This window comes from Scyliorhinus torazame, chromosome 14, assembly GCF_047496885.1.
Source record: "Scyliorhinus torazame isolate Kashiwa2021f chromosome 14, sScyTor2.1, whole genome shotgun sequence".
In the NCBI taxonomy this organism is placed as follows: domain Eukaryota; kingdom Metazoa; phylum Chordata; class Chondrichthyes; order Carcharhiniformes; family Scyliorhinidae; genus Scyliorhinus; species Scyliorhinus torazame.
This window is the reverse complement of record NC_092720.1, coordinates 169,427,686-169,455,267: the sequence shown is the minus strand read 5'-3', so window position 1 is coordinate 169,455,267 and position 27,582 is coordinate 169,427,686. Positions and strand designations below refer to the sequence as shown.

At 51.1% G+C, this 27,582-nt stretch overlaps 1 protein-coding gene across 1 annotated transcript in view; it reads right to left on the bottom strand.

Annotated features, from left to right (window-relative positions):
* LOC140390208 (uncharacterized) overlaps positions 1–27,582 on the bottom strand; it is a 238,667-nt gene that overhangs the window by 193,967 nt on the left and 17,118 nt on the right. The window contains exons 3-4 of the mRNA XM_072475174.1: positions 18,911–19,019; positions 2,110–2,225 (exon numbers count right to left, since the gene is read on the bottom strand). Coding sequence (XP_072331275.1) covers positions 2,110–2,209 — 100 coding nt within the window. The 5' untranslated portion in view covers positions 2,210–2,225; positions 18,911–19,019. The remainder of the gene's footprint in view (positions 1–2,109; positions 2,226–18,910; positions 19,020–27,582) is intronic.

Below are 27,582 nucleotides of genomic sequence, written 5' to 3'. Positions count from 1 at the left end.
ATGGAATCTGACAGAGAGGATCACACGGCTCTCACTGAGATTAATATAGAATCTGACAGAGAGGATCACACGGCTCTTACTGAGATTAATATAGAATCTGACAGAGAGGATCACACGGCTCTTACAGAGATTAATATAGAATCTGACAGAGAGGATCACACGGCTCTTACTGAGATTAATATAGAATCTGACAGAGAGAATCACACGGCTCTTACTGAGATTAATATAGAATCTGACAGAGAGGGTCACACGGCTCTTACTGAGATTAATATAGAATCTGACAGAGAGGATCACACGGCTCTTACTGAGATTAATATAGAATCTGACAGAGAGGATCACACGGCTCTTACTGAGATTAATATTGAATCTGACAGAGAGGATCACACGGCTCTTACTGAGATTAATATTGAATCTGACAGTGAGGATCACACGGCTCTTACTGAGATTAATATAGAATCTGACAGAGAGGATCACACGGCTCTTACTGAGATTAATATAGAATCTGACAGAGAGGATCACACGGCTCTTACTGAGATTAATATAGAATCTGACAGAGAGGATCACACGGCTCTTACTGAGATTAATATAGAATCTGACAGAGAGGGTCACACGGCTCTTACTGAGATTAATATAGAATCTGACAGAGAGGATCACACGGCTCTTACTGAGATTAATATAGAATCTGACAGAGAGGATCACACGGCTCTTACTGAGATTAATATTGAATCTGACAGTGAGGATCACACGGCTCTTACTGAGATTAATATAGAATCTGACAGAGAGGATCACACGGCTCTTACTGAGATTAATATAGAATCTGACAGAGAAGATCACACGGCTCTTACTGAGATTAATATAGAATCTGACAGAGAGGATCACACGGCTCTTACTGAGATTAATATAGAATCTGACAGAGAGGTTCACACGGCTCTTACTGAGATTAATATAGAATCTGACAGAGAGGATCACACGGCTCTTACTGAGATTAATATAGAATCTGACAGAGAGGATCACACGGCTCTTACTGAGATTAATATAGAATCTGACAGAGAGGTTCACACGGCTCTTACTGAGATTAATATAGAATCTGACAGAGAGGATCACACGGCTCTTACTGAGATTAATATAGAATCTGACAGAGAGGTTCACATGGCTCTTACAGAGATTAATATAGAATCTGACAGTGAGGATCACACGGCTCTTCCTGAGATTAATATAGAATCTGACAGAGGATCACACGGCTCTTACTGAGATTAATATAGAATCTGACAGAGAGGAGCACACGGCTCTTAATGAGATTAATATAGAATCTGACAGAGAGGATCACACGGCTCTTACTGAGATTAATATAGAATCTGACAGAGAGGTTCACACGGCTCTTACTGAGATTAATATAGAATCTGACAGAGAGGATCACACGGCTCTTACTGAGATTAATATAGAATCTGACAGAGAGGATCACACGGCTCTTACTGAGATTAATATAGAATCTGACAGAGAGGTTCACACGGCTCTTACTGAGATTAATATAGAATCTGACAGAGAGGATCACACGGCTCTTACTGAGATTAATATAGAATCTGACAGAGAGGTTCACATGGCTCTTACAGAGATTAATATAGAATCTGACAGTGAGGATCACACGGCTCTTACTGAGATTAATATAGAATCTGACAGAGGATCACACGGCTCTTACTGAGATTAATATAGAATCTGACAGAGAGGAGCACACGGCTCTTAATGAGATTAATATAGAATCTGACAGAGAGGATCACACGGCTCTTACTGTGATTAATATAGAATCTGAAGGAGAGGATCACACGGCTATTGAAGATTAGCATGGGCTGGAATCTCCGGTCCCCAAGTCACATGTTTCTCGACGTTATGACATAGAGCGTGATTCATAGTCGGCAGGATTATCTGTTCCCTCCGCTGTCACTGGGATTTCCAATTGAGGACACACCATACTGCTGGGAAACCACCGGACAACTGTGATCTTGACAATCTGGGACTAGACAATCCTGCTGTCTGCCAACTGTTTGAGAATTCCAGCTTATAAAATCTAAGGCCAATAATGTCCATTGTCCCATAGTTGCATCACTTTATTACCTGATTTAAGGTTGTCAGATCGACAGTCGTAGAGCATTCCCAGCTGGAATGGACGGCCCAGAGTTGCCAGTTCCATTGTACCTGATTCTTTGTCAGTCATTGCTGCATAGAATTACCTGGGAATTAAGCTTTGAGATTTAATATCTGCTGCACATCATCAGATACTCCAACATGTGGTTAGATAGTAACAGTCAGAAATAGAACCCAATACGTTAATGTCTTACAATTTTACTATCAACATATTAAAACAGAACAAAACACTGAAAATGTTGGAAATCTGAAAACAAAACAGAAAATGTAGGAAACACTGAAGATCGGTTGAGAGAAACAGTTAATTTTCTTAAGTCGATGACCTTTGAACAGAATGGTGCTCTGCGAGTGCTGCACTGTCAGAGGTATTGACCGTTCAATGAGATGACGGACTGGAGTAGGGTCTGCCCTGTCAGCTGGAAGAAAATGATTTTCAGAAACTATTTGAAGAAGAGTAGGGAAGCTATACCTAATGTCCTAGTTGATGCTTATCAATCAAACAAAATCATTTAAGATCAGTTTATCAGTGTTATATGTGGGTTCTTGCTCTACTATGGAAGCAACTTTTGCCACCATTACAACTGTGACTGTACAACAACAAGTACTTAATTGACTGAGAAGCACCCTATTTGTGTAAAGTGCGATAGAAATTAGTCTTTCTGTCTTTCACACAATGTTTTCTTTTGGGTCAACATAAAGTATGCCATGCCCTAGATGGTCAGCACTGTGTCCCTGATGGTCGGCACAATGTCCCTCATGGTCAGCATTATTCTCCTCAATGGTCAGCAATGTGCCCCTGAAGGCCCGCATTGTGCCCCACGATGGTCGGCATTGTGCTCCACGATGGTCGGCACTGTGATCCTCGGTTGTCGGCATTGTGCTCCACGATGGTCGGCATTGTGCCACTGATGGTCAGCAATGTCCCACTGATGGTCGGCATTGTGCCCCTCGATGGTCAGCAATGTGCCACTGATGGTCGGCACTGTGCTCCTCGATGGTCGGCATTGTGCCACTGATGGTCGGCATTGTGCCCCTCGATGGTCAGCAATGTGCCACTGATGGTCGGCACTGTGCTCCTCGATGGTCGGCATTGTGCTCCTCGATGGTCAGCAATGTGCCACTGATGGTCGGCACTGTGCTCCTCGATGGTCGGCATTGTGCCACTGATGGTCGGCACTGTGCTCCTCGATGGTCGGCACTGTGATCCTCGATGGTCGGCACTGTGCTCCTCGATGGTCGGCATTGTGCCACTGATGGTCGGCATTGTGCCCCTCGATGGTCAGCAATGTGCCACTGATGGTCGGCACTGTGCTCCTCGATGGTCGGCATTGTGCTCCTCGATGGTCAACACCGTGCCCCTGAAGGCCCGCATTGTGCCCCTCGATGGTCGGCACTGTGCTCCTCGATGGTCGGCATTGTGCTCCTCGATGGTCAACACCGTGCCCCTGAAGGCCCGCATTGTGCCCCTCGATGGTCAGCATTGTGATCCTCGATGGTCGGCATTGTGATCCTCGATGGTCGGCACTGTGCTCCTCGATGGTCGGCATTGTGCTCCACGATGGTCAGCATTGTGCTCCTCGATGGTCAGCATTGTGATCCTCGATGGTCGGCATTGTGCTCCACGATGGTCAGCATTGTGCTCCTCGATGGTCAGCATTGTGATCCTCGATGGTCAGCAATGTGCCACTGATGGTCGGCATTGTGCTCCTCGATGGTCGGCACTGTGCTCCTCGATGGTCCCCATTGTGATCCTCGATGGTCAGCACTGTGCCACTGATGGTCGGCACTGTGCTCCTCGATAGTCCCCATTGTGATCCTCGATGGTCAGCATTGTGCTTCTCGATGGTCAGCATTGTGCTCCTCGATGGTCGGTATTGTGCCCCTCGATGGTCGGCACTGTGCTCCTCGATGGTCGGCATTGTGCCCCTCGATGGTCAGCAATGTGCCACTGATGGTCGGCACTGTGCTCCTCGATGGTCGGCACTGTGCTCCTCGATGGTCGGCATTGTGCTCCTCGATGGTCGGCATTGTGCCCCTCGATGGTCGGCACTGTGCTCCTCGATGGTCGGTATTGTGCCACTGATGGTCGGCACTGTGCTCCTCGATGGTCGGCACTGTGCTCCTCGATGGTCGGCATTGTGCTCCTCGATGGACGGCATTGTGCTCCTCGATGGTCAGCATTGTGCTCCTCGATGGTCGGCATTGTGCTCCTCGATGGTTGGCATTGTGCCCCTCGATGGTCAGCAATGTGCCACTGATGGTCGGCACTGTGCTCCTCGATGGTCGGCACTGCGCTCCTCGATGGTCGGCATTGTGCCCCTCGATGGTCGGCACTGTGCTCCTCGATGGTCGGCATTGTGCTCCTCGATGGTCGGCATTGTGCTCCTCGATGGTCAGCATTGTGCTCCTCGATGGTCGGTATTGTGCTCCTCGATGGTCGGCATTGTGCCCCTCGATGGTCAGCAATGTGCCACTGATGGTCGGCACTGTGCTCCTCGATGGTCGGCACTGTGCTCCTCGATGGTCGGCATTGTGCTCCTCGATGGTCCCCATTGTGATCCTCGATGGTCGGCACTGTGCTCCTCGATGGTCGGTATTGTGCCACTGATGGTCGGCACTGTGATCCTCGATGGTCGGCATTGTGCTCCTCGATGGTCAGCAATGTGCCACTGATGGTCGGCATTGTGCTCCTCGATGGTCGGCACTGTGCCCCTCGATGGTCGGCATTGTGCTCCTCGATGGTCGGCATTGTGCTCCACGATGGTCGGCATTGTGCTCCTCGATGGTCGGCATTGTGCCGGCATTGTGCTCCTCGATGGTCGGCATTGTGCTCCTCGATGGTCAGCAATGTGCCACTGATGGTCAGCACTGTGCTCCTCGATGGTCGGCATTGTGCTCCTCGATGGTCGGCATTGTGCTCCTCGATGGTCAGCATTGTGCCCCTCGATGGTCGGCATTGTGCCGGCATTGTGCTCCTCGATGGTCAGCATTGTGCTCCTCGATGGTCGGCATTGTGCTCCTCGATGGTCGGCATTGTGATCCTCGATGGTCGGCATTGTGCTCCTCGATGGTCAGCATTGTGCTCCTCGATGGTCGGCATTGTGCTCCTCGATGGTCGGCATTGTGCTCCTCGATGGTCGGTATTGTGCCCCTCGATGGTCGGCATTGTGCTCCTCGATGGTCAGCATTGTGCTCCTCGATGGTCAGCATTGTTGTCCTCGATGGTCGGCACTGTGCTCCACGATGGTCGGTATTGTGCTCCTCGATGGTCAGCATTGTGCTCCTCGATGGTCGGCATTGTCCTCCTCGATGGTCGGCATTGTGCTCCTCGATGGTCAGCATTGTGCTCCACGATGGTCAGCATTGTGCTCCTCGATGGTCGGCATTGTCCTCCTCGATGGTCAGCATTGTGCTCCTCGATGGTCGGCATTGTCCTCCTCGATGGTCGGCATTGTGCTCCTCGATGGTCAGCATTGTGCTCCACGATGGTCAGCATTGTGATCCTCGATGGTCAGCATTGTGATCCTCGATGGTCAGCATTGTGATCCTCGATGGTCGGTATTGTGATCCTCGATGGTCGGCATTGTCCTCCTCGATGGTCGGCATTGTGCTCCTCGATGGTCAGCATTGTGCTCCACGATGGTCAGCATTGTGATCCTCGATGGTCAGCATTGTGATCCTCGATGGTCAGCATTGTGATCCTCGATGGCCGGCACTGTGCTCCTCGATGGTCGGCATTGTGCTCCTCGATGGGCGGCACTGTGATCCTCGATGGTCGGCATTGTGTTCCTCGATGGTCGGCATTGTGCTCCTCGATGGTCGGCACTGTGCTCCTCGATGGTCGGCATTGTGCCCCTCGATGGTCGGCATTGTGCTCCTCGATGGTCGGCATTGTGCTCCTCGATGGTCAGCATTGTGCCCCTCGATGGCCGGCATTGTGATCCTCGATGGTCGGCATTGTGCTCCTCGATGGTCAGCATTGTGCCCCTCGATGGTTGGCATTGTGCTCCTCGATGGTCAGCATTGTGCTCCTCGATGGTCAGCATTGTGCTCCTCGATGGTCGGCATTGTGCTCCTCGATGGTCAGCATTGTGCCCCTCGATGGTCGGCATTGTGCTCCTCGATGGTCAGCATTGTGCTCCTCGATGGTCGGCATTGTGCTCCTCGATGGTCGACACTGTGCTCCACGATGGTCAGCATTGTCCTCCTCGATGGTCGGCATTGTGATCCTCGATGGTCGGTATTGTGCTCCTCGATGGTCAGCATTGTTATCCTCGATGGGCGGCACTGTGCTCCTCGATGGGCGGCATTGTGCTCCTCGATGGTTGGCATTGTGCTCCTCGATGGTCGGCATTGTTGTCCTCGATGGTCGGCATTGTTGTCCTCGATGGTCGGCATTGTTGTCCTCGATGGTCGGCATTGTGCTCCTCGATGGTCGGCATTGTGATCCTCGATGGTCGGCATTGTGCCCCTCGATGGTCGGCACTGTGCCCCTCGATGGTCGGCACTGTGCTCCACGATGGTCGGCATTGTGCTCCTCGATGGTCGGCATTGTGCCCCTCGATGGTCGGCATTGTGCCCCTCGATGGTCGGCATTGTGCTCCTCGATGGTCGGCATTGTGCTCCTCGATGGTCGGCATTGTGCTCCTCGATGGTCCCCATTGTGATCCTCGATGGTCGGCACTGTGCTCCTCGATGGTCGGTATTGTGCCACCGATGGTCGGCATTGTGCCCCACGATGGTCGGCATTGTGCCCCTCGATGGTCGGCATTGTGCCCCTCGATGGTCGGCATTGTGCTCCTCGATGGTCGGCATTGTGCTCCTCGATGGTCGGCATTGTGCTCCTCGATGGTCGGCATTGTGCTCCTCGATGGTCGGCATTGTGCCCCTCGATGGTCGGCATTGTGCTCCTCGATGGTCGGCATTGTGCTCCTCGATGGTCGGCATTGTGCTCCTCGATGGTCGGCATTGTGCTCCTCGATGGTCGGTATTGTGCTCCTCGATGGTCGGCATTGTGCCCCTCGATGGTCGGCATTGTGCCCCTCGATGGTCGGCATTGTGCTCCTCGATGGTCGGCATTGTGCTCCTCGATGGTCGGCATTGTGCTCCTCGATGGTCGGCATTGTGCTCCTCGATGGTCGGCATTGTGCCCCTCGATGGTCGGCATTGTGCTCCTCGATGGTCGGCATTGTGCTCCTCGATGGTCGGCATTGTGCTCCTCGATGGTCGGCATTGTGCTCCTCGATGGTCGGCATTGTGCTCCTCGATGGTCGGCATTGTGCCCCTCGATGGTCGGCATTGTGCCCCTCGATGGTCGGCATTGTGCTCCTCGATGGTCAGCATTGTGCTCCTCGATGGTCGGCATTGTGCTCCTCGATGGTCAGCATTGTGCCACTGATGGTCGGGATTGTGCTCCACGATGGTCGGCACTGTGCTCCTCGATGGTCGGCATTGTGCTCCTCGATGGTCGGCATTGTGCTCCACGATGGTCAGCATTGTGCCACTGATGGTCGGCACTGTGCTCCTCGATGGTCGGCATTGTGTTCCTCGATGGTCAGCAATGTGCCACTGATGGTCGGCACTGTGCTCCTCGATGGTCGGCATTGTGCTCCTCGATGGTCGGCATTGTGCTCCTCGATGGTCGGCATTGTGCTCCTCGATGGTCGGCATTGTGCTCCTCGATGGTCGGCATTGTCCTCCTCAATGGTCGGCATTGTGCTCCTCGATGGTCAGCATTGTGCAACTCGATGGTCAGCATTGTGTTCCTCGATGGTCGGCACTGTGCTCCTAGATGGTCAGCATTGTGCCCCTCGATGGTCGGCATTGTGCTCCTCGATGGTCGGCATTGTGCTCCTCGATGGTCGGCATTGTGCTCCTCGATGGTCAGCACTGTGCTCCTCGATGGTCGGCATTGTGCTCCTCGATGGTCGGCATTGTGCCCCTCGATGGTCGGCACTGTGCTCCTCGATGGTCGCCATTGTGCTCCTCGATGGTCGGCATTGTGCTCCTCGATGGTCGGCATTGTGCTCCTCGATGGTCGGCATTGTGCTCCTCGATGGTCAGCATTGTGCTCCACGATGGTCGGCACTGTGCTCCTCGATGGTCAGCATTGTGCTCCTCGATGGTCGGCATTGTGCCCCTCGATGGTCGGCATTGTGCTCCTCGATGGTCGGCATTGTGCTCCTCGATGGTCAGCATTGTTGTCCTCGATGGTCGGCATTGTGCTCCTCGATGGTCGGCATTGTGCTCCTCGATGGTCGGCATTGTGCTCCTCGATGGTCGGCATTGTGCTCCTCGATGGTCGGCATTGTGCTCCTCGATGGTCGGCATTGTGCTCCTCGATGGTCGGCATTGTGCTCCTCGATGGTCGGCATTGTGCTCCTCGATGGTCGGCATTGTGCTCCTCGATGGTCGGCATTGTTGTCCTCGATGGTCGGCATTGTGCTCCTCGATGGTCGGCATTGTGCTCCACGATGGTCGGCATTGTGCTCCTCGATGGTCCCCATTGTGATCCTCGATGGTCGGCACTGTGCTCCTCGATGGTCGGCATTGTGCTCCTCGATGGTCGGCATTGTGCCACTCGATGGTCAGCAATGTGCCACTGATGGTCGGCACTGTGCTCCTCGATGGTCGGCACTGTGCTCCTCGATGGTCGGCATTGTGCTCCTCGATGGTCCCCATTGTGATCCTCGATGGTCGGCACTGTGCTCCTCGATGGTCGGCATTGTGCTCCTCGATGGTCAGCAATGTGCCACTGATGGTCGGTATTGTGCTCCTCGATGGTCGGTATTGTGCTCCACGATGGTCGGCATTGTGCTCCTCGATGGTCGGCATTGTGCCGGCATTGTGCTCCTCGATGGTCGGCATTGTGCTCCTCGATGGTCAGCAATGTGCCACTGATGGTCGGCACTGTGCTCCTCGATGGTCGGCATTGTGCCCCTCGATGGTCGGCATTGTGCTCCTCGATGGTCGGCATTGTGCTCCTCGATGGTCGGCATTGTGCTCCTCGATGGTCAGCATTGTGCCCCTCGATGGTCGGCATTGTGCCGGCATTGTGCTCCTCGATGGTCAGCATTGTGCTCCTCGATGGTCGGCATTGTGCTCCTCGATGGTCGGCATTGTGATCCTCGATGGTCGGCATTGTGCTCCTCGATGGTCAGCATTGTGCTCCTCGATGGTCGGCATTGTGCTCCTCGATGGTCGGCATTGTGCTCCTCGCTGGTCGGTATTGTGCCCCTCGATGGTCGGCATTGTGCTCCTCGATGGTCAGCATTGTGCTCCTCGATGGTCAGCATTGTTGTCCTCGATGGTCGGCACTGTGCTCCACGATGGTCGGTATTGTGCCACTGATGGTCAGCACTGTGCCCCTCGATGGTCGGCATTGTGCTCCTCGATGGTCAGCATTGTGCTCCTCGATGGTCGGCATTGTCCTCCTCGATGGTCGGCATTGTGCTCCTCGATGGTCAGCATTGTGCTCCACGATGGTCAGCATTGTGATCCTCGATGGTCAGCATTGTGATCCTCGATGGTCAGCATTGTGATCCTCGATGGTCGGTATTGTGCTCCTCGATGGTCGGCACTGTGCTCCTCGATGTTCGGCATTGTGCTCCTCGATGGGCGGCACTGTGATCCTCGATGGTCGGCATTGTGCTCCTCGATGGTCGGCATTGTGCCGGCATTGTGCTCCTCGATGGTCGGCATTGTGCTCCTCGATGGTCAGCATTGTGCTCCTCGATGGTCGGCATTGTGCTCCTCGATGGTCGGCACTGTGCTCCTCGATGGTCGGCATTGTGCCCCTCGATGGTCGGCATTGTGCTCCTCGATGGTCGGCATTGTGCTCCTCGATGGTCAGCATTGTGCCCCTCGATGGCCGGCATTGTGATCCTCGATGGTCGGCATTGTGCTCCTCGATGGTCAGCATTGTGCCCCTCGATGGTTGGCATTGTGCTCCTCGATGGTCAGCATTGTGCTCCTCGATGGTCAGCATTGTGCTCCTCGATGGTCGGCATTGTGCTCCTCGATGGTCAGCATTGTGCCCCTCGATGGTCGGCATTGTGCTCCTCGATGGTCAGCATTGTGCCCCTCGATGGTCGGCATTGTGCTCCTCGATGGTCGGCATTGTGCTCCTCGATGGTCAGCATTGTCCTCCTCGATGGTCGGCATTGTGATCCTCGATGGTCGGTATTGTGCTCCTCGATGGTCAGCACTGTGATCCTCGATGGTCGGCATTGTGATCCTCGATGGGCGGCACTGTGCTCCTCGATGGTCAGCATTGTTGTCCTCGATGGTCGGCATTGTTGTCCTCAATGGTCGGCATTGTTGTCCTCGATGGTCGGCACTGTGCTCCTCGATGGTCGGCATTGTGATCCTCGATGGTCGGCATTGTGCCCCTCGATGGTCGGCACTGTGCCCCTCGATGGTCGGCACTGTGCTCCACGATGGTCGGCATTGTGCTCCTCGATGGTCGGCATTGTGCCCCTCGATGGTCGGCACTGTGCTCCTCGATGGTCGGCATTGTGCCCCTCGATGGTCGGCACTGTGCTCCTCGATGGTCGGCACTGTGCTCCTCGATGGTCTCCATTGTGATCCTCGATGGTCGGCACTGTGCTCCTCGATGGTCGGTATTGTGCCACTGATGGTCGGCACTGTGCTCCTCGATGGTCGGCATTGTGCTCCTCGATGGTCGGCATTGTGCTCCTCGATGGTCGGCATTGTGCTCCTCGATGGTCGGCATTGTGCCCCTCGATGGTCGGCATTGTGCTCCTCGATGGTCAGCATTGTGCCACTGATGGTCGGGATTGTGCTCCACGATGGTCGGCACTGTGCTCCTCGATGGTCGGCATTGTGCTCCACGATGGTCAGCATTGTGCCACTGATGGTCGGCACTGTGCTCCTCGATGGTTGGCATTGTGTTCCTCGATGGTCAGCAATGTGCCACTGATGGTCGGCACTGTGCTCCTCGATGGTCAGCATTGTGCTCCTCGATGGTCAGCATTGTTGTCCTCGATGGTCGGCATTGTGCTCCACGATGGTCGGTATTGTGCCACTGATGGTCAGCACTGTGCCCCTCGATGGTCGGCATTGTGCTCCTCGATGGTCAGCATTGTGCTCCTCGATGGTCGGCATTGTGCTCCTCGATGGTCAGCATTGTGCTCCACGATGGTCAGCATTGTGATCCTCGATGGTCAGCATTGTGATCCTCGATGGTCAGCATTGTGATCCTCGATGGTCGGTATTGTGCTCCTCGATGGTCGGCACTGTGCTCCTCGATGGTCGGCATTGTGCTCCTCGATGGGCGGCACTGTGATCCTCGATGGTTGGCATTGTGCTCCTCGATGGTCGGCATTGTGTTCCTCGATGGTCGGCATTGTGCTCCTCGATGGTCGGCACTGTGCTCCTCGATGGTCGGCATTGTGCCCCTCGATGGTCGGCATTGTGCTCCTCGATGGTCGGCATTGTGCTCCTCGATGGTCAGCATTGTGCCCCTCGATGGTCGGCATTGTGCTCCTCGATGGTCAGCATTGTGCTCCTCGATGGTCAGCATTGTGCTCCTCGATGGTCAGCATTGTGCTCCTCGATGGTCGGCATTGTGCTCCTCGATGGTCAGCATTGTGCCCCTCGATGGTCGGCATTGTGCTCCTCGATGGTCAGCATTGTGCTCCTCGATGGTCGGCATTGTGCTCCTCGATGGTCGACACTGTGCTCCACGATGGTCAGCATTGTCCTCCTCGATGGTCGGCATTGTGATCCTCGATGGTCGGTATTGTGCCCCTCGATGGTCGGCATTGTGCTCCTCGATGGTCGGCATTGTGCTCCTCGATGGTCAGCATTGTGCTCCTCGATGGTCGGCATTGTCCTCCTCGATGGTCGGCATTGTGCTCCTCGATGGTCAGCATTGTGCTCCACGATGGTCAGCATTGTGATCCTCGATGGTCAGCATTGTGATCCTCGATGGTCAGCATTGTGATCCTCGATGGTCGGTATTGTGCTCCTCGATGGTCGGCACTGTGCTCCTCGATGGTCGGCATTGTGCTCCTCGATGATCGGCACTGTGATCCTCGATGGTCGGCATTGTGCTCCTCGATGGTCGGCATTGTCCTCCTCAATGGTCGGCATTGTGCTCCTCGATGGTCAGCATTGTGCAACTCGATGGTCAGCATTGTGCTCCTCGATGGTCAGCATTGTGCTCCTCGATGGTCAGCATTGTGCTCCTAGATGGTCAGCATTGTGCCCCTCGATGGTCGGCATTGTGCTCCTCGATGGTCGGCATTGTGCTCCTCGATGGTCGGCATTGTGCTCCTCGATGGTCGGCATTGTGCTCCTCGATGGTCGGCATTGTGCTCCTCGATGGTCAGCATTGTGCTCCACGATGGTCGGCACTGTGCTCCTCGATGGTCAGCATTGTGCTCCTCGATGGTCGGCATTGTGCCCCTCGATGGTCGGCATTGTGCTCCTCGATGGTCGGCATTGTGCCCCTCGATGGTCGGCATTGTGCTCCTCGATGGTCGGCATTGTGCTCCTCGATGGTCGGCATTGTGCTCCTCGATGGTCGGCATTGTGCTCCTCGATGGTCGGCATTGTGCTCCTCGATGGTCGGCATTGTAGTCCTCGATGGGCGGCATTGTCCTCCTCGATGGTCGGCATTGTCCTCCTCGATGGGCGGCATTGTGCTCCACGATGGTCGGCATTGTGCTCCTCGATGGTCAGCATTGTGCTCCTCGATGGTCGGTATTGTGATCCTCGATGGTCGGCATTGTGCTCCTCGATGGTCGGCACTGTGCCCCTCGATGGTCGGCATTGTGCTCCTCGATGGTCGGCATTGTGCTCCTCGATGGTCGGCATTGTGCCCCACGATGGTCGGCATTGTGCTCCTCGATGGTCAGCATTGTGATCCTCGATGGTCGGCATTGTGCTCCTCGATGGGCGGCATTGTGTTCCTCGATGGTCGGCATTGTGATCCTCGATGGTCAGCATTGTTGTCCTCGATGGTCGGCATTGTGCTCCTCGATGGTCAGCATTGTGATCCTCAATGGTCAGCATTGTGCTCCTCGATGGTCGGCAATGTAGGCTCGGGCGTCTGTGACTCCGGGAGCGTGGCTTCGATCTCCATGGCAGCTTCGGCACCCCTAGACGGCGCTGGTGGGGAAAACGTTTGACCTGGGAAGGGAGCGCCTGCAGGGAGCGTCGGTGGGTGGGGGGGGCCTAGACGGGGCCGGCGGAAGGACCGATCCTCCTGTAAGGTGCCGTGGTGGAGGGGAGGGTGGGACTGGTGGCTGGGGTGTGCGTGGGGCTCCGGCGGGCGCCAGGTCTCGTAGGGAGACCGCGTAGGCGTACTGGGGGTTAGCGTGGAGCAGATGGACTCTCTCGACCAACGGGTCTGACTTGTGCGCCCGCACGTGTTTTCAGAGCAGGATGGGTCTGGCAGCTGCCAGCCAGGTCGGTAGCAAGGTCCCAGAGGAGGACTTCCTGGGGAAGACAAGGAGACGTTCGTGAGATGTCTGGTTGGTGGTCGTACAAAGCAGTGACCGGATGGAGTGGAGGGCATCCGGGAGGACTTCCTGCCAGCGGGAGACTGGGAGGTTCCTGGACCATAGGGCCAGTAGGACGGTCTTCCAGACCGTTCTGTTCTCCCTCTCTACCTGTCCGTTACCCCGAGGGTTGTAACTGGTCATCCTGCTCGAGGCGATGCTCTTGCTGAGCAGGAATTGACGCAGTTTGTCGCTCATAAAGGAGGACCCCCTATCACTGTGTATGTAAGCGGGGAACCCAAACAGTGCAAAGATGCTATGGAGGGCCTTGATGACGGTGGTTGCGGTCATGTCGGGGCAGGGGATGGCGAATGGGATCCGGGAGCACTCATCAATCACGTTCAGGAAGTACGTGTTGCGGTCGGTGGAGGGGAGGGGGCCTTTGAAGTCCATGTTGAGGCGTTCAAAGGGACGGGAAGCCTTTATCAGGTGCACTTTCTCTGGTCGGTAGAAATGCGGTTTGCACTCCGCTCAGATTTGGCAGTCCCTGGTGGTTGTCCTGACCTCCTCGATGGAGTAGGGCAGTTTGCGGGTCTTGACAAAATGGAAAACGCGAGTGACCCCGGGGTGGCAGAGGTCCTCGTGGAGGGCTCGGAGGCGGTCCACTTGTGCGGTGGCACATGTGCCGCTGGACAGTGCGTCAGGAGGCTCATTTAGCTTCCCGGGACAATACAAGATCTGGTAGTTGTAGGTGGAGAATTCGATCCTCCACCGCAAGATCTTGTCGTTTTCTATCTTGCCCCGCTGTGCATTATCGAACATGAAAGGAACCGACCATTGGTCAGTGAGGAGAGTGAATCTCCTGCCGGCCAGGTAATACCTCCAATGTCGCACAGCTTCTACTATGGCCTGGGCCTTTTCGACTGAGGAGTGGCGGATTTCGGAAGTATGGAGGGTACGAGAGAAGAAGGCCACGGTCTGCCCGCTTGGTTGAGGGTGACCGCCAGAGCGTCGCTCTTGACCTGGAAGGGAGGGACTCGTCGATGGCGTGCATCGTGACCTTTGCAATGTCTGCTTTGATCCGGCTGAAGGCCTGACGGGCCTCTATCGACAGGGGAAAAACTGTGGATTGGATCAGGGGCCTTGTCTTGTCCGCATAGTTTGGGACCCACTGGGCGTAGTAGCTGAAAAATCCTTCAGGGCCTTGGAGCAGTGAGGGAGGGGGAAATCCATAAGGGGGCGCAGGCATTCAGGGTCGGGGCCTATAACTCCATTTCGCACTACGTAGCCGAGGATGACTAGGCGGTCGGTGCTAAACACGCATTTATCCTTGTTGTATGTAAGGTTAAGGATCTTTGCGGTCTGGAGGAATTTTCAGAGGTTGGTGTCGTGGTCCTGCTGGTCATGGCTGCAGATGGTGACATTATCGAGATACTGGAACGTTGCCAGTAAACCGTACCGGTCAACCATTCGGTCCATCTCGCGCTGGAAGACCGAGACCCCGTTGGTGATACCGAAGGGAACCCTTAAGAAGTGATAGAGCCACCCGCCTGCCTCGAAGGCAGTGTATTTGCGGTCACTAGTGCGGATGGGGAGCTGGTGGTAGGCGGACTTGAGATCCACCGTGGAGAAGACCTTATAATGCGCGATCCTGTTGACCAGGTCGGATATGCGGGGGAGAGGGTACGCGTCCAGCTGCGTAAACTTGTTGATGGTCTGACTGTAGTCGATGACCATCCTATGCTTCTCCCCGGTCTTTACCACCACTACTTGAGCTCTCCAGGGGCTGTTACTGGCTTCAATGACCCTTTCCCTCAGTAGCCTTTGGACCTCTGACCTGATAAAGATCCGGTCCTGGGCACTGTACCGTCTGCTCCTGGTGGCGACGGGTTTGCAATCGGGGGCGAGGTTCGCAAACAGGGAAGGCGGGTCGACCTTAAGGGTCGCGAGGCCGCAAACAGTAAGGGGGGTATTGGGCCGCCGAATTTGAAGGTTAGACTTTGCAGGTTACACTGTAAGTCTAAACCTAGGAGTGTGGCCGCACAGAGGTGGGGAAGGACGTAGAGACGGAAATTTTTGAACTCCCATGCCTGGACTGTGAGGTTTGCTACGCAGAACCCCTTTATCCCCACTGAGTGTGAACCGGAGGCCAGGGAGATTTTTTGATTAACGGGGTGGATGAGGAGAGAACGGCGCCTTACGGTGTCGGGGTGTATGAAGCTCTCCGTGCTCCCAGAGTCGATTAGGCAGGACGTCTCGTGCCCGTTGATGATGGATTGGGTTTGTTTATTGTCACGTGTACCGAGGTACAGTGAAAAGTATTTTTCTGCGAGCAGCTCAACAGATGATTAAATACATGAAAAGGAAATAAAAGAAAATGCATAATAGGGCAACACAACATATACAATGTAACTACATAAGCACTGGCATCGGATGAAGCATACAGGGTGTAGTGTTAATGAGGTCAGTCCATAAGAGGGTCATTTAGGAGTCTGGTAACAGCGGGGAAGAAGCTGTTTTTGAGTCTGTTTGTGCATGTTCTCAGACTTCTGTATCTCCTGTCCGATGGAAGAAGTTGGAAGAATGAGTAAGCCGGGTGGGAGGGATCTTTGATTATGCTGCCCGCCTTCCCCAGGCAGCAGGAGGTGTAGATGGAGTCAATGGATGGGAGGCAGGTTCGTGTGATGGACTGGGCGGTGTTCACGACTCTCTGAAGTTTCTTGCGGTCCTGGGCCGAGCAGTTGCCATACTAGGCTGTGATGCAGCCAGATAGGATGCTTTCTATGGTGCATCTGTAAAAGTTGATAAGGGTTCATGTGGACATGCTGAATTTCCTTAGTTTCCTGAGGAAGTATAGGCGCTGTTGTGCTTTCTTGATGGTAGCGTCGACGTGGGCGGACCAGGACAGATTTTTGGAGATGTGCACCCCTAGGAATTTGAAACTGCTAACCATCTCCACCTCGGCCCTGTTGATGCTGACAGGGGTGTGTACAGTACTTTGCGTCCTGAAGTCAATGACCAACTCTTTAGTTTTGCTGGCATTGAGGGAGAGATTGTTATCGCTACACCACTCCACTAGATTCTCTATCTCCCTCCTGTATTCGGACTCATCGTTATTCGAGATCTGGCCCACTATGGTCGTATCATCAGCAAACTTGTAGATGGAGTTGGAACCAAGTTTTGCCACGCAGTCGTGTGTGTACAGGGAGCAGAGTAGAGGGCTAAGTACGCAGCCTTGCAGGGCCCCGGTGTTGAGGACTATTGTGGAGGAGGTGTTGTTGTTCATTCTTACTGATTGTGGTCTGTTGGTCAGAAAATCGAGGATCCAGCTGCAGAGTGGGGAGCCAAGTCCTAGGTTTTGGAGCTTTGATATGAGCTTGGCTGGGATTGTGGTGTTGAAGGCGGAGCTGTAGTCAATAAATAGGAGTCTGATGTAGGAGTCCTTGTTTTCGAGATGCTCTAGGGATGAGTGTAGGGCCAGGGAAATGGCGACTGATGTGGACTGGTTGCAGCGGTATGCGAATTGTAGTGGATCAAGGCGTTCTGGGAGTATGGAGGTGATGCGCTTCATGATCAACCTCTCGAAGCACTTCATTACGACTGAAGTCAGGGCCACTGGACGGTAGTCATTGAGGTACGTTGCCGCCTGGTTCTTCTTTAGTACCGGTATGATGGTGATGAATACGGTCGTTGTAGCAGTTGAGAGTGTTCGAGGCCGGGCCTGATCCAGGGTCACCGAGGCTCATCGCAGCAGTTGAGAGTTCTCTTCAGGCAGTGCGTGGTCAGCCGGGCTGGGGTCCCGGGGGTTCATCCAAGATGGCGGCTCCCATTGGTCGCACATGGCTGGGGGTGCACAAAATGGCGGCGCACATCCCTCCAACATGGCGCCCATGGAAGAAAATGGTGGCGCCCGGGATCCGCACGTGACCCTGGGTTAGGAAGATGGCGGCGACCACTGGTTGCACGGGGATTGTGCAGACGTTTGTGGTTGCGGTCCGCATTCGCCGCCAGAGACCGCGGCCACAGCACGGGCCTGACATACCCCCACGAAATGGCCCTTTTTGCCGCATCCCTTGCAGGTGGATGCGCGGGCCGTGCAGCGCTGGCGGGGGTGCTTGGCCTGCCCGCCAAAGTAGCAGCGGGCCCCCCCAGGGTTGCCAGGCCGCCTTGGGGGGATGGGGGAAGTCTCGGGGTCGGCTGCGGAGGGGTTCCACGCTGCCCAGGGGACTGCCGCCTGGTTGGGAATGTAAGCACGGGCGTTCCTGGAGGCCACGTCCAGGGAGCCTGCAAGGGCCCGTGCCTCCCTGAGACCCAGAGTGTCTTTTTCCAACAGTCGCTGGCGGATTTGTGAGGATAGCATACCTGCCACAAAAGCGTCCCGGACTAAGAGTTCAGTGTGGTCGCTCGCCGAAACTTGCGGGCAGCTGCAGTTTCTCCCCAACACCAGGAGTGTACGGTAGAATTCTTCCAGCAATTCCCCAGGGCTTTGTCGCCTTGTTGCAAGCCGGTGCCGGGCGTAGACCTGGTTTACCAGGCGAATATAGTGTCCTTTTAGCAGCTCTATTGTTGCATCGAAGTCTTCCGCTTCCTCAATGAGGGTGTAAATCTCCGGGCTCAACCTTGAGTGAAGGACTTGGAGTTTCTGCCCTCCCGTGGGTGTGTTTTCGGCCATCCCGAGATACCCTTTAAAGCACGCCAGCCAGACACTCCGGCTTGATTCGGAGCTTCATCCTTTCTTCTTAAAAAAAAACTAGCTTATTAAATTGATGCACGATCAATGACCACTAAAGCGAGGTTGTAGTCCAACTGAAGGCTTTAATAAGCTAGATGTTTCCCCCAGCAGCTCAGGTACAGAATGAAGGCTGCTGGGGCGGCACGGGCTCTTATACCCTGCCTAGCAGGGCGGAGCTACCATACACCCTAACCAATAGAAAGCATACAATTTCCACCAATGGTGCTCCAGCCTAACAGGTACCGTAATACCTATAATACCACACACTGGACAGCTGTTTTTAACTATTTGTACAGCTGCACTGCTAATGATTGCCCCCCCCCCTCCCTCTCCCCGGATCACCCCCCCCCCCCCCCCCCCACTCCCCGCCACCGTCATTGGCGGAGCTCATATTCCCCAAGGAACATGGGGTAATCAATTGTTCCTAACCAATAGGATCCGGGCAGGTTAAAACAGTGAGTGAACGACTATCATATTGCTAAGTCCCACTCCCAGTAAAATCCCAGAGAATTTCCTGAGCTGCGAACTAACAGTGACAGAGTGAGAATAGAAAGCTGAATTCTGTACTTACCAAGAGAGGCCCAGGAAGAACACAGGGTGATGATGAAAAATATCAGAAATAAATTCTAGGAATTCACTGTTCGTCCCTATTCCAACCAGTGACTGGGAAAAAAAACACCCTGAGGAGAAAATAAAAACACTTATAGACATGGAAAAATAAAATAACCAACAAGTCTATGGAGATTCCATTTTATCCAGAGATTCCATTTTAGTTTCACTGCAAATCTGATTATCTCCTGAACTCAACCTGCAGAACCAGAGGATGAATGATTGACCCTCGGAGGAACAGGACATTCCTTCTAGCCTTGGCCGCATCTAGGAGTCTCCCCAGGTCTGCATCCCTGAATCGCAGTCCTGGTGAATCGGTTAGCGAGCCCTCATTTGCGGCGTGAAACCTGTCGGGCCTCATTAAGTGGACCAATTAACTTTGTATTGTGTATGCCAGCCTCGCTGGGCCGAGCCCTGGGAAGCTCGCGGCAGTTCTGACTCGCTACCACACTTAGAAATCTTTCCGGAGAATCGCGCCCAACAATTAGTAGTGAAATTAATGGTGAGAGGAGTAGTATGCCAATATGCAAGGTAAGATTAGAGAGTCTGGTGAAAAGTCGAGAAGTTGTGGTAGGAGTAATAGAAATATTACTGTTTTTAGGGGTACAATTTATCCTGCGTAATGATATAGCTGGATCACAGGTGGGGGTGATGCCTACTGCAGTTGAAAAGCCAGTGGAAAGTCAAATAACTGAGGTGTTTCAAGAAATATCTCCTGGAGTGTATATCCCCACTACCAAAGTGGAGAAGCAATTAAACAGCACTTGCACAGCCAACTCAACTCAGCTTGCAGTCATGGCGCAAAGATAGCTGGCCCTACGATTCAGGGATGCATACCTGGGAGGCTCCTAGATGTGGCCAAGGCCAGGAATAGAACATAGAACATAGAACAATACAGCGCAGTACAGGCCCTTCGGCCCACGATGTTGCACCGAAACAAAAGCCATCTAACCTACACTATACCATTAGCATCCATATGTTTATCCAATAAACTTTTAAATGCCCTCAATGTTGGCGAGTTCACTACTGTAGCAGGTAGGGCATTCCACGGCCTCACTACTCTTTGCGTAAAGAACCTACCCCTGACCTCTGTCCTATATCTATTACCCCTCAGTTTAAGGCTATGTCCTCTCGTGCTAGCCATTTCCATCCGCGGGAGAAGGCTCTCACTGTCCACCCTATCTAACCCTCTGATCATTTTGTATGCCTCTATTAAGTCTCCTCTTAACCTTCTTCTCTCTAACGAAAACAACCTCAAGTCCACCAGCCTTTCCTCATAAGATTTTCCCTCCATACCAGGCAACATCCTGGTAAATCTCCTCTGCACCCGTTCCAAAGCCTCCACGTCCTTCCTATAATGCGGTGACCAGAACTGTACGCAATACTCCAAATGCGGCCGTACCAGAGTTCTGTACAGCTGCAACATGACCTCCTGACTCCGGAACTCAATCCCTCTACCAATAAAGGCCAACACTCCATAGGCCTTCTTCACCACCCTATCAACCTGGGTGGCAACTTTCAGGGATCTATGTACATGGACACCTAGATCCCTCTGCTCATCCACACTTTCAAGAACTTTTCCATTAGCCAAATATTCCACATTCCTGTTTTTCCTTCCAAAGTGAATCACCTCACACTTCTCTACATTAAACTCCATTTGCCACCTCTCAGCCCAGCACTGCAGCTTATCTATATCCCTCTGTAACCTGCTACTTCCTTCCACACTATCGACAACACCACCGACTTTAGTATCGTCTGCAAATTTACTCACCCACCCTTCTGCGCCTTCCTCTAGGTCATTGATAAAAATGACAAACAGCAACGGCCCCAGAACAGATCCTTGTGGTACTCCACTTGTGACAGAACTCCATTCTGAACATTTCCCATCAACCACCACCCTCTGTCTTCTTTCAGCTAGCCAATTTCTGATCCACATCTCTAAATCACCCTCAATCCCCAGCCTCCGTATTTTCTGCAATAGCCTACCGTGGGGAACCTTATCAAACGCTTTGCTGAAATCCATATACACCACATCAACTGCTCTACCCTCGTCTACCTGTTCAGTCACCTTCTCAAAGAACTCGATAAGGTTTGTGAGGCATGACCTACCCTTCACAAAGCCATGCTGACTATCCCTGATCATATTATTCCTATCTAGATGATTATAAATCTTGTCTCTTATAATCCCCTCCAAGACTTTACCCACTACAGACGTGAGGCTCACCGGTCTATAGTTGCCGGGGTTGTCTCTGCTCCCCTTTTTGAACAAAGGGACCACATTTGCTATCCTCCAGTCCTCTGGCACTATTCCTGTATCCAATGATGCCATAAAAATCAAAGCCAATGGTCCAGCAATCTCTTCCCTGACCTCCCAGAGAATCCTAGGATAAATCCCATCAGGTCCCGGGGACTTATCTATTTTCAGCCTGTCCAGAATTGCCAACACCTCTTCCCTACGTACCTCAATGCCATCTAATCTATTTACCTGGAGCTCAGCATTCTCCTCCACAACATTATCTTTTTCCTGAGTGAATACTGACGAAAAATATTCATTTAGTATCTCGCCTATCTCTTCAGACTCTACACACAACTTCCCATCCCTGTCCTTGACTGGTCCTACTCTTTCCCTAGTCATTCGCTTATTCCTGACATACCTATAGAAAGCTTTTGGGTTTTCCTTGATCCTTCCTGCCAAATACTTCTCATGTCCCCTCCTTGCTCGTCTTAGCTCTCTCTTTAGATCCTTCCTCGCTACCTTGTAACTATCCATCGCCCCAACTGAAACTTCACACCAGGACACTGGATGTCCTGTTTCCCGGAGGGTCCTGCAGGTTGAGCCACAGGGCAGCCAGTGCTGCTTGGGATGAAGTGGCATTGGCCGTCAGCTCGGGGAGTGTGACCAAGAGGACTGGTCTCCAGTGCTGCAAGAAGGTCAACGACCTACACCGGGTGAGTTGACACCTCCCCCACCTGAGATTTTCCCACACCCATGCGAATAGCCTTACCCAACACTCCATTTGCACCTCCAACCCATCCTTCACCCCCCTTCAACTCCCCCACCCATGCTTCACACCGTCCCCCCCATCACCGTATGTGCGGTTAACGATGCTCTGTCTGTGTCTCCGCAGGAGAAGCTCTCCCACAATCGCCGGGAGCGGATCCAGGCTGGCGGAGGGGTGCCAGACATACGAATCTTCATGACCTTCGAGGAACGGGCCCTGGAAGTTACAGGGGTGGCCGAGGACAAGACGAGCACCATTGCAGATGTCAGTGCACACGTGAGAGGTGAGGTACCACCGGGCCCCACCCGGTCGACCTGTCACATGTGAGATGTCAATGCCATACAGACTGACCCAGCTCTCCCACTGACCACATGTTCGTTCTCCCGCAGATCCTCCAGTCGATGGCGCTGGCCCATCTGGTGTGGCCCCCTTCCCTGCCTCCCACGAGACCACCTCAGAGGAGAGCTCCGAGGATGCCACCATGGACTCACCACAACTGTCATCCCCACCCTCCACCAGTACAGAGATGTCGGTGAGCAATGTTGGTTATCAGGCTTCTGGGTCACATTCTGGGGAGCACTGTGGTGTTCTTTGTGATTCTGTTATCAGGATGGATGTTGTAATGTTCACAAAGACCTCAGAGGTTAAGTTCATTAACAATGCTAACTTTTATTTACACTACTTATTAAAGTTCGACTACTTACTCCTATAGTAAGCAATAATCTAGTAATCTACACTCTTGCAGCACGTGCTTCCACATTGAGTACTACTTCCGAGGCTTTCTCATCATTGTAACTCATAGCTCTTGACAATGCATCTGCTACAACTAGTTCTTTGCCCGGACTTCAGACTAACGTGAAGTTGTATCTCCGTAGTTTCATCATCATACGCTGAAGTCTCGGCGACATGTCATTGAGATCTTCCTTTATTATGTTGACCAGAGGACGATGATCTGTTTTGACAATGAAATTCTGTAGGCCATAAACATAATAATGAAGCTTGCTTATGCATAGGCATTCTTTCTCTATCTGTGCATATCTCTGCTCCTTCGGAGTCATAGCACGAGATGCATACGTAACTGGTTTTCATAGATTAGTTTCTGCTTTCTGTAACAAAACGGCACCAATGCTATTCTGACTGGCATCCGTTGATATATTTCTTTCCCTCGTGGAATCAAAAATTGCTAAGACTGGAGCAGTAGTCAGTGATGATTTCATGTCTTGCCACTCAGCTGCATGCTGGGGTGTCCACAGAAAGTCAACCTGCTTTTTTATCAGATTTCTGAAAGCTGTTGTTCTGCTGGACTGATTGGGAACAAACTTTCCCATAAAATTAACTACACCCAGCATCCGTAGAATTGCCTTCTTATCTGTCGTTATTGGCATCTGACCAATGGCATGAATCTTAGCTTGATTTGGTTGTACACATTCTTTTGGTATGGGATCTCCAAGAAATTTCAATTTCTGAATGCCAAATTGACACATTTATCTGTTCAGCTGTAATCCACAGGAATAAACAGTCCGGACTTTCAGAAGCCTTTCACAGTGTTCTTCCGGAGTGTTGGAGCATATTATCACATCATCTACATACACACCAACATCTGGTATTCCTTCAATTATAGTCTCCATCGCACGGTGGAAGACCTCTGAAGCTGATATTATGCCGAAAGTTAGTTGGTTAAAACAATATCGGCCAAAGGGATTGTTAAAGTTACACAGTTTTCTTGCTTCGACTATCCAGGAATACAGAATGCCTTCGAAGGGTCCAATTTCGTGAAATACTTGACATGTACCATTTCTGCTGTTATTAGTTCTCTTTTGGGGATGGGATACTGTTCTCTTCTTATGTTATTATTTAAATCTTTGGATCGATACATACTCTTAATCCCCATTTGGTTTACGCACACGCACCATGGAGATTACCCAGTCTGTCGGCTCAGTCACCTTCGCGATGTTATCGCATTGTTGCATGCTTTCTAACCCGCCCTTGAGATGGTCTCTTAGAGGTACTGGCACTCTTCTGGGTGCATGTATCATTGGCTGAGCATCATTTTTGAGTTTAATGCTGTCCGTGAATGGTAAGGTGTTCATTGCACTAAAGACATGCTTGAAGTTGCTCAATATTTTCTCAATTCTATCATTGAGTGATCCATTTAAATTTCTGGCTGTGTGTATTCTTTGTACCAAATTCAGTTTGATGCATGAATCTACCCCAATTAGTGATGACTTTGTATCATCCACAATTTCAAATTTCAATGGCATCTAATGTCACTGTTCTGTACCATGAGGCAGCAGGGACCTTTTGTCACTATTGCGTTCCCGTTGTAGTCCTAGTTAATGGCATTAACTCTGTGGTGCAGTTCATAAGACAGCACGCCACTGATGGTGGCCATTTTGAAAGTGACGCATTTTGAAGTGTGATGACATGCTCACGCTGTGGCCACGCCAACTATAGAACAAATTGCCCTACGAAAGGAAAAAAAGGAAAACGATGCAGCAAGTTCAATCATTTTGCCTCACAATGCCTTTTTACTTCAGTGATACCGGCAAAGAACGCTAAAAAAAGATTCCATAGACATATAAAGGTACAGAGTATACAAAATGAAGGACATGAAGAAAAAATGTTAACTTCAAATAATGATTCCTCTAAGTTTACCCTGCAGGATTACTTCATGGTAGAAGCGATAACCAAAGTTAATGCACTGGACACTAATGATAGAGTAATATTTCAACTCTCCGATTTAATTAAAGATTGGACTGTAGCACTTAATAATAATAATATAATAATAATCTTAATTGTTACAAGTAGACTTACATTAACACTGCAATGAAATTACTGTAAAAAGCCCCTCGTCGCCAAATTCCGCCGTCTGTTCGGGGACGCTGAGGGACAATTCAGAATGTCCAAATTACCTAACAACACGTCTTTTGGGACTTGTGGGAGGAAACTGGAGCACCCGGAGGAAACTCACGTAGTCACAGAGTTAATGGCATTTCCTGAGTTGGCGCCTTTTTCTTTATCCCTGAACTGTGCATATTCGTTTGTGGCTTGCTCACTGGCCTTGCAAAGGTATATGGCTTCTTCAATGGCTAAATCGGTCTTCATGGTAATCTTTCTCGCAATCACTTATCAAATATACCAACCACTATTTGATGTCGCAACATTGAATCCGCAACGGAGGAAAAATTACAGGCCTGCTCTCTCAGTCTTAAATCAGTTATATCTATCGATTCGCCTTTTACCTGCAGCTTTTTTCAAACCATATAAAGCGCTCAGATGTTTCCTTCACTTGCGCTTTGCAATGAACATCAAATTTGTCTGTGACCCGTTCAAATTTTTTCTTTTCCTCACTGTCTGCGAATTCAAAGGAATTAAATAATCTGGGTGGCACGATAGCACAGTGGCTAGCACAGGGTCCCAGGTAGACACAGGGAGAACATGCAGACTCCGCACAGACAGTGACCAAAGCTGGGAATCGAACCTCCCCGTGTCTGTGTGGGTTTCCTCTGTGTGCTCCGGTTTCCTCCCACAAGTCTCAAAAGACGTGCTGTTAGGTGAATTGGACATACTGAATTCTCCCTCAGTGGACCCAAACAGGCGCTGGAAATGAAAACCGCTTATTGTCACAAGTAGGCTTCAAATGAAGTTACTGTGAAAAGCCCCTAGTCGCCACATTCCGGCACCTGTTCGGGGTGGTTGGTACAGGAATTGAACCATGCTGCTGGCCTGCCTTGGTCTGCTTTCAAAGCCAGCGATTTAGCCCTGTGCTAAACCAGCTCCTGATAATGTGGCGACTCAGGGATTTTCACAGTAATTTCATTGCAGTGTTAATGTAAGCCTACTTGAGACAATAATAAAGATTATTATTATAATTCAAATGCCTGTGGTCTAGCCAAATTGAGGAGGAGCATGATTTTTCAATGATCAGTGTCATGTGAGAGTACCTTTAAGAAATGGGTGTTTAAGAAATGTACCTTTAAGAAATGGAGCTGCTCATGTTACTGGAGTGATGTCAGAGTGTGGGTGGAGTTGAGTTAAAACAAAGGGCTGTACTGTTGATCTCTGTCATCCAAAGACTATCTCTGGAACATTTGGTGAATTCTGAAGAATTATAAATGTTTTCAGTAGTGACTGTAAACTCTGATGTGCTTATGTTTAAAGATTTGTTAAGTCTTTTGGGCGAAAAAGGACAGAATACAGGTTACTTAGTATTCTTTGGGGGGTGTATTTGATTTACTGGTTGCTAAGATGTTCACTGTTTGTTTTAGAAATGTTAACTTGAGTTCATAGAATGAATATTGTTTTGCTTGGTTTTTAAAAAATACTTTTCATTTCTGCTGTACGACACTTGTAGAGTGGGCCCTGTGCTCCCCATACCACAATCTATTAAAAGTTGTGGGTCAGGTGAACTCCATGATACACTTTGGGTTTCTCTAATTCCAGAGCCCATAACATCTGGGAGCTCGAGGGGGACAAAAGTCTATCTATTGGATTGGCTTAGTGAACTTAAAGACAGTGAGGGGTGAGCATATTGTGGTTGCTATTCAGGTGTGGCATTCTAGTTTAAGTAGGGAGTGTGTTGTGGACAATGGCTCTTTCAGAGGCTCAGAAGTTTTTGGGGGTGGAGACGGTCACATGCAGTACCTTACGGACAGAGACAAAAAGCAGACTGTTAGATTTGGCAAAAACATTGCAGTTAACATTACCTGACAAAATGTGAAAAGATGAGGTAATTATGGCAGTGGCTAAGCATTTACAGTTGCCTGAGATACAGTTTGACTCATTGGAAATGGCAAAAATTCAGTTGCAAATTAAACAAATGGAACATGAGAAAGGATTAAAGCAGCTTGAATACGAAAGAGAGAGAGCGGAAAAAGAGAGAGCGGAAAGAGAAAGAGAGAGGAAAAAGAAAAGGAGAGAGAAGAATGGAGAAAAGAAAGAATAGTCCTAGCAGAACAAAAAGAAAGAGAAAGGGAGATACAGATCAGGGGAAAAGATAAAGAGAGAGAGTTTGAACTTCAGAAAATGGCCATGAAACATGACAGTCAGTTAAAATTGGCAGATGTAAAGGGAAACGTGAAGTTGGATAATAGCGATGAGGATAGTGAGAAAGAGCGTCAAAGTCAAAGACTTGGTGGGAATCTATTTAAATATGTCCAAGCATTGCCAAGGTTTGATGAGAAGTTCAGAAGGTAGCTAAACAAATGAAATGGCCACACATGTGGGTATTACTGATTCAAACAAAGCTGGTAGGTAGAGCGAGTGAAGTGTTTGCATCACTACCGGAGGAAGTATCTGGGGTATATGAGGAGGTGAAAAAATCCATCTTGGGTGCATATGAACTAGTGCCTGAAGCTTACAGACAAAGGTTTAGAAATTTAAGGAAAGAATTTGGTCAAACACACATGGAGTTTGAAAGGCTCAAACAGAGTAATTTTAATAGGTGGATAAGGGCTTTGAAAATAGACTAACAATATGAAGCTCTCAGAGAAATTATACCTTTGGAGGAGTTTAAAAATTCAATTCCTGATGTAGTGAGAACTCATGTGGAAGAACAGAGGATTAAAACTGTGAGATTAGCAGCAGAAATGGCAGATGATTATGAATTAGTTCATAAATCAAAGTTTGGTTT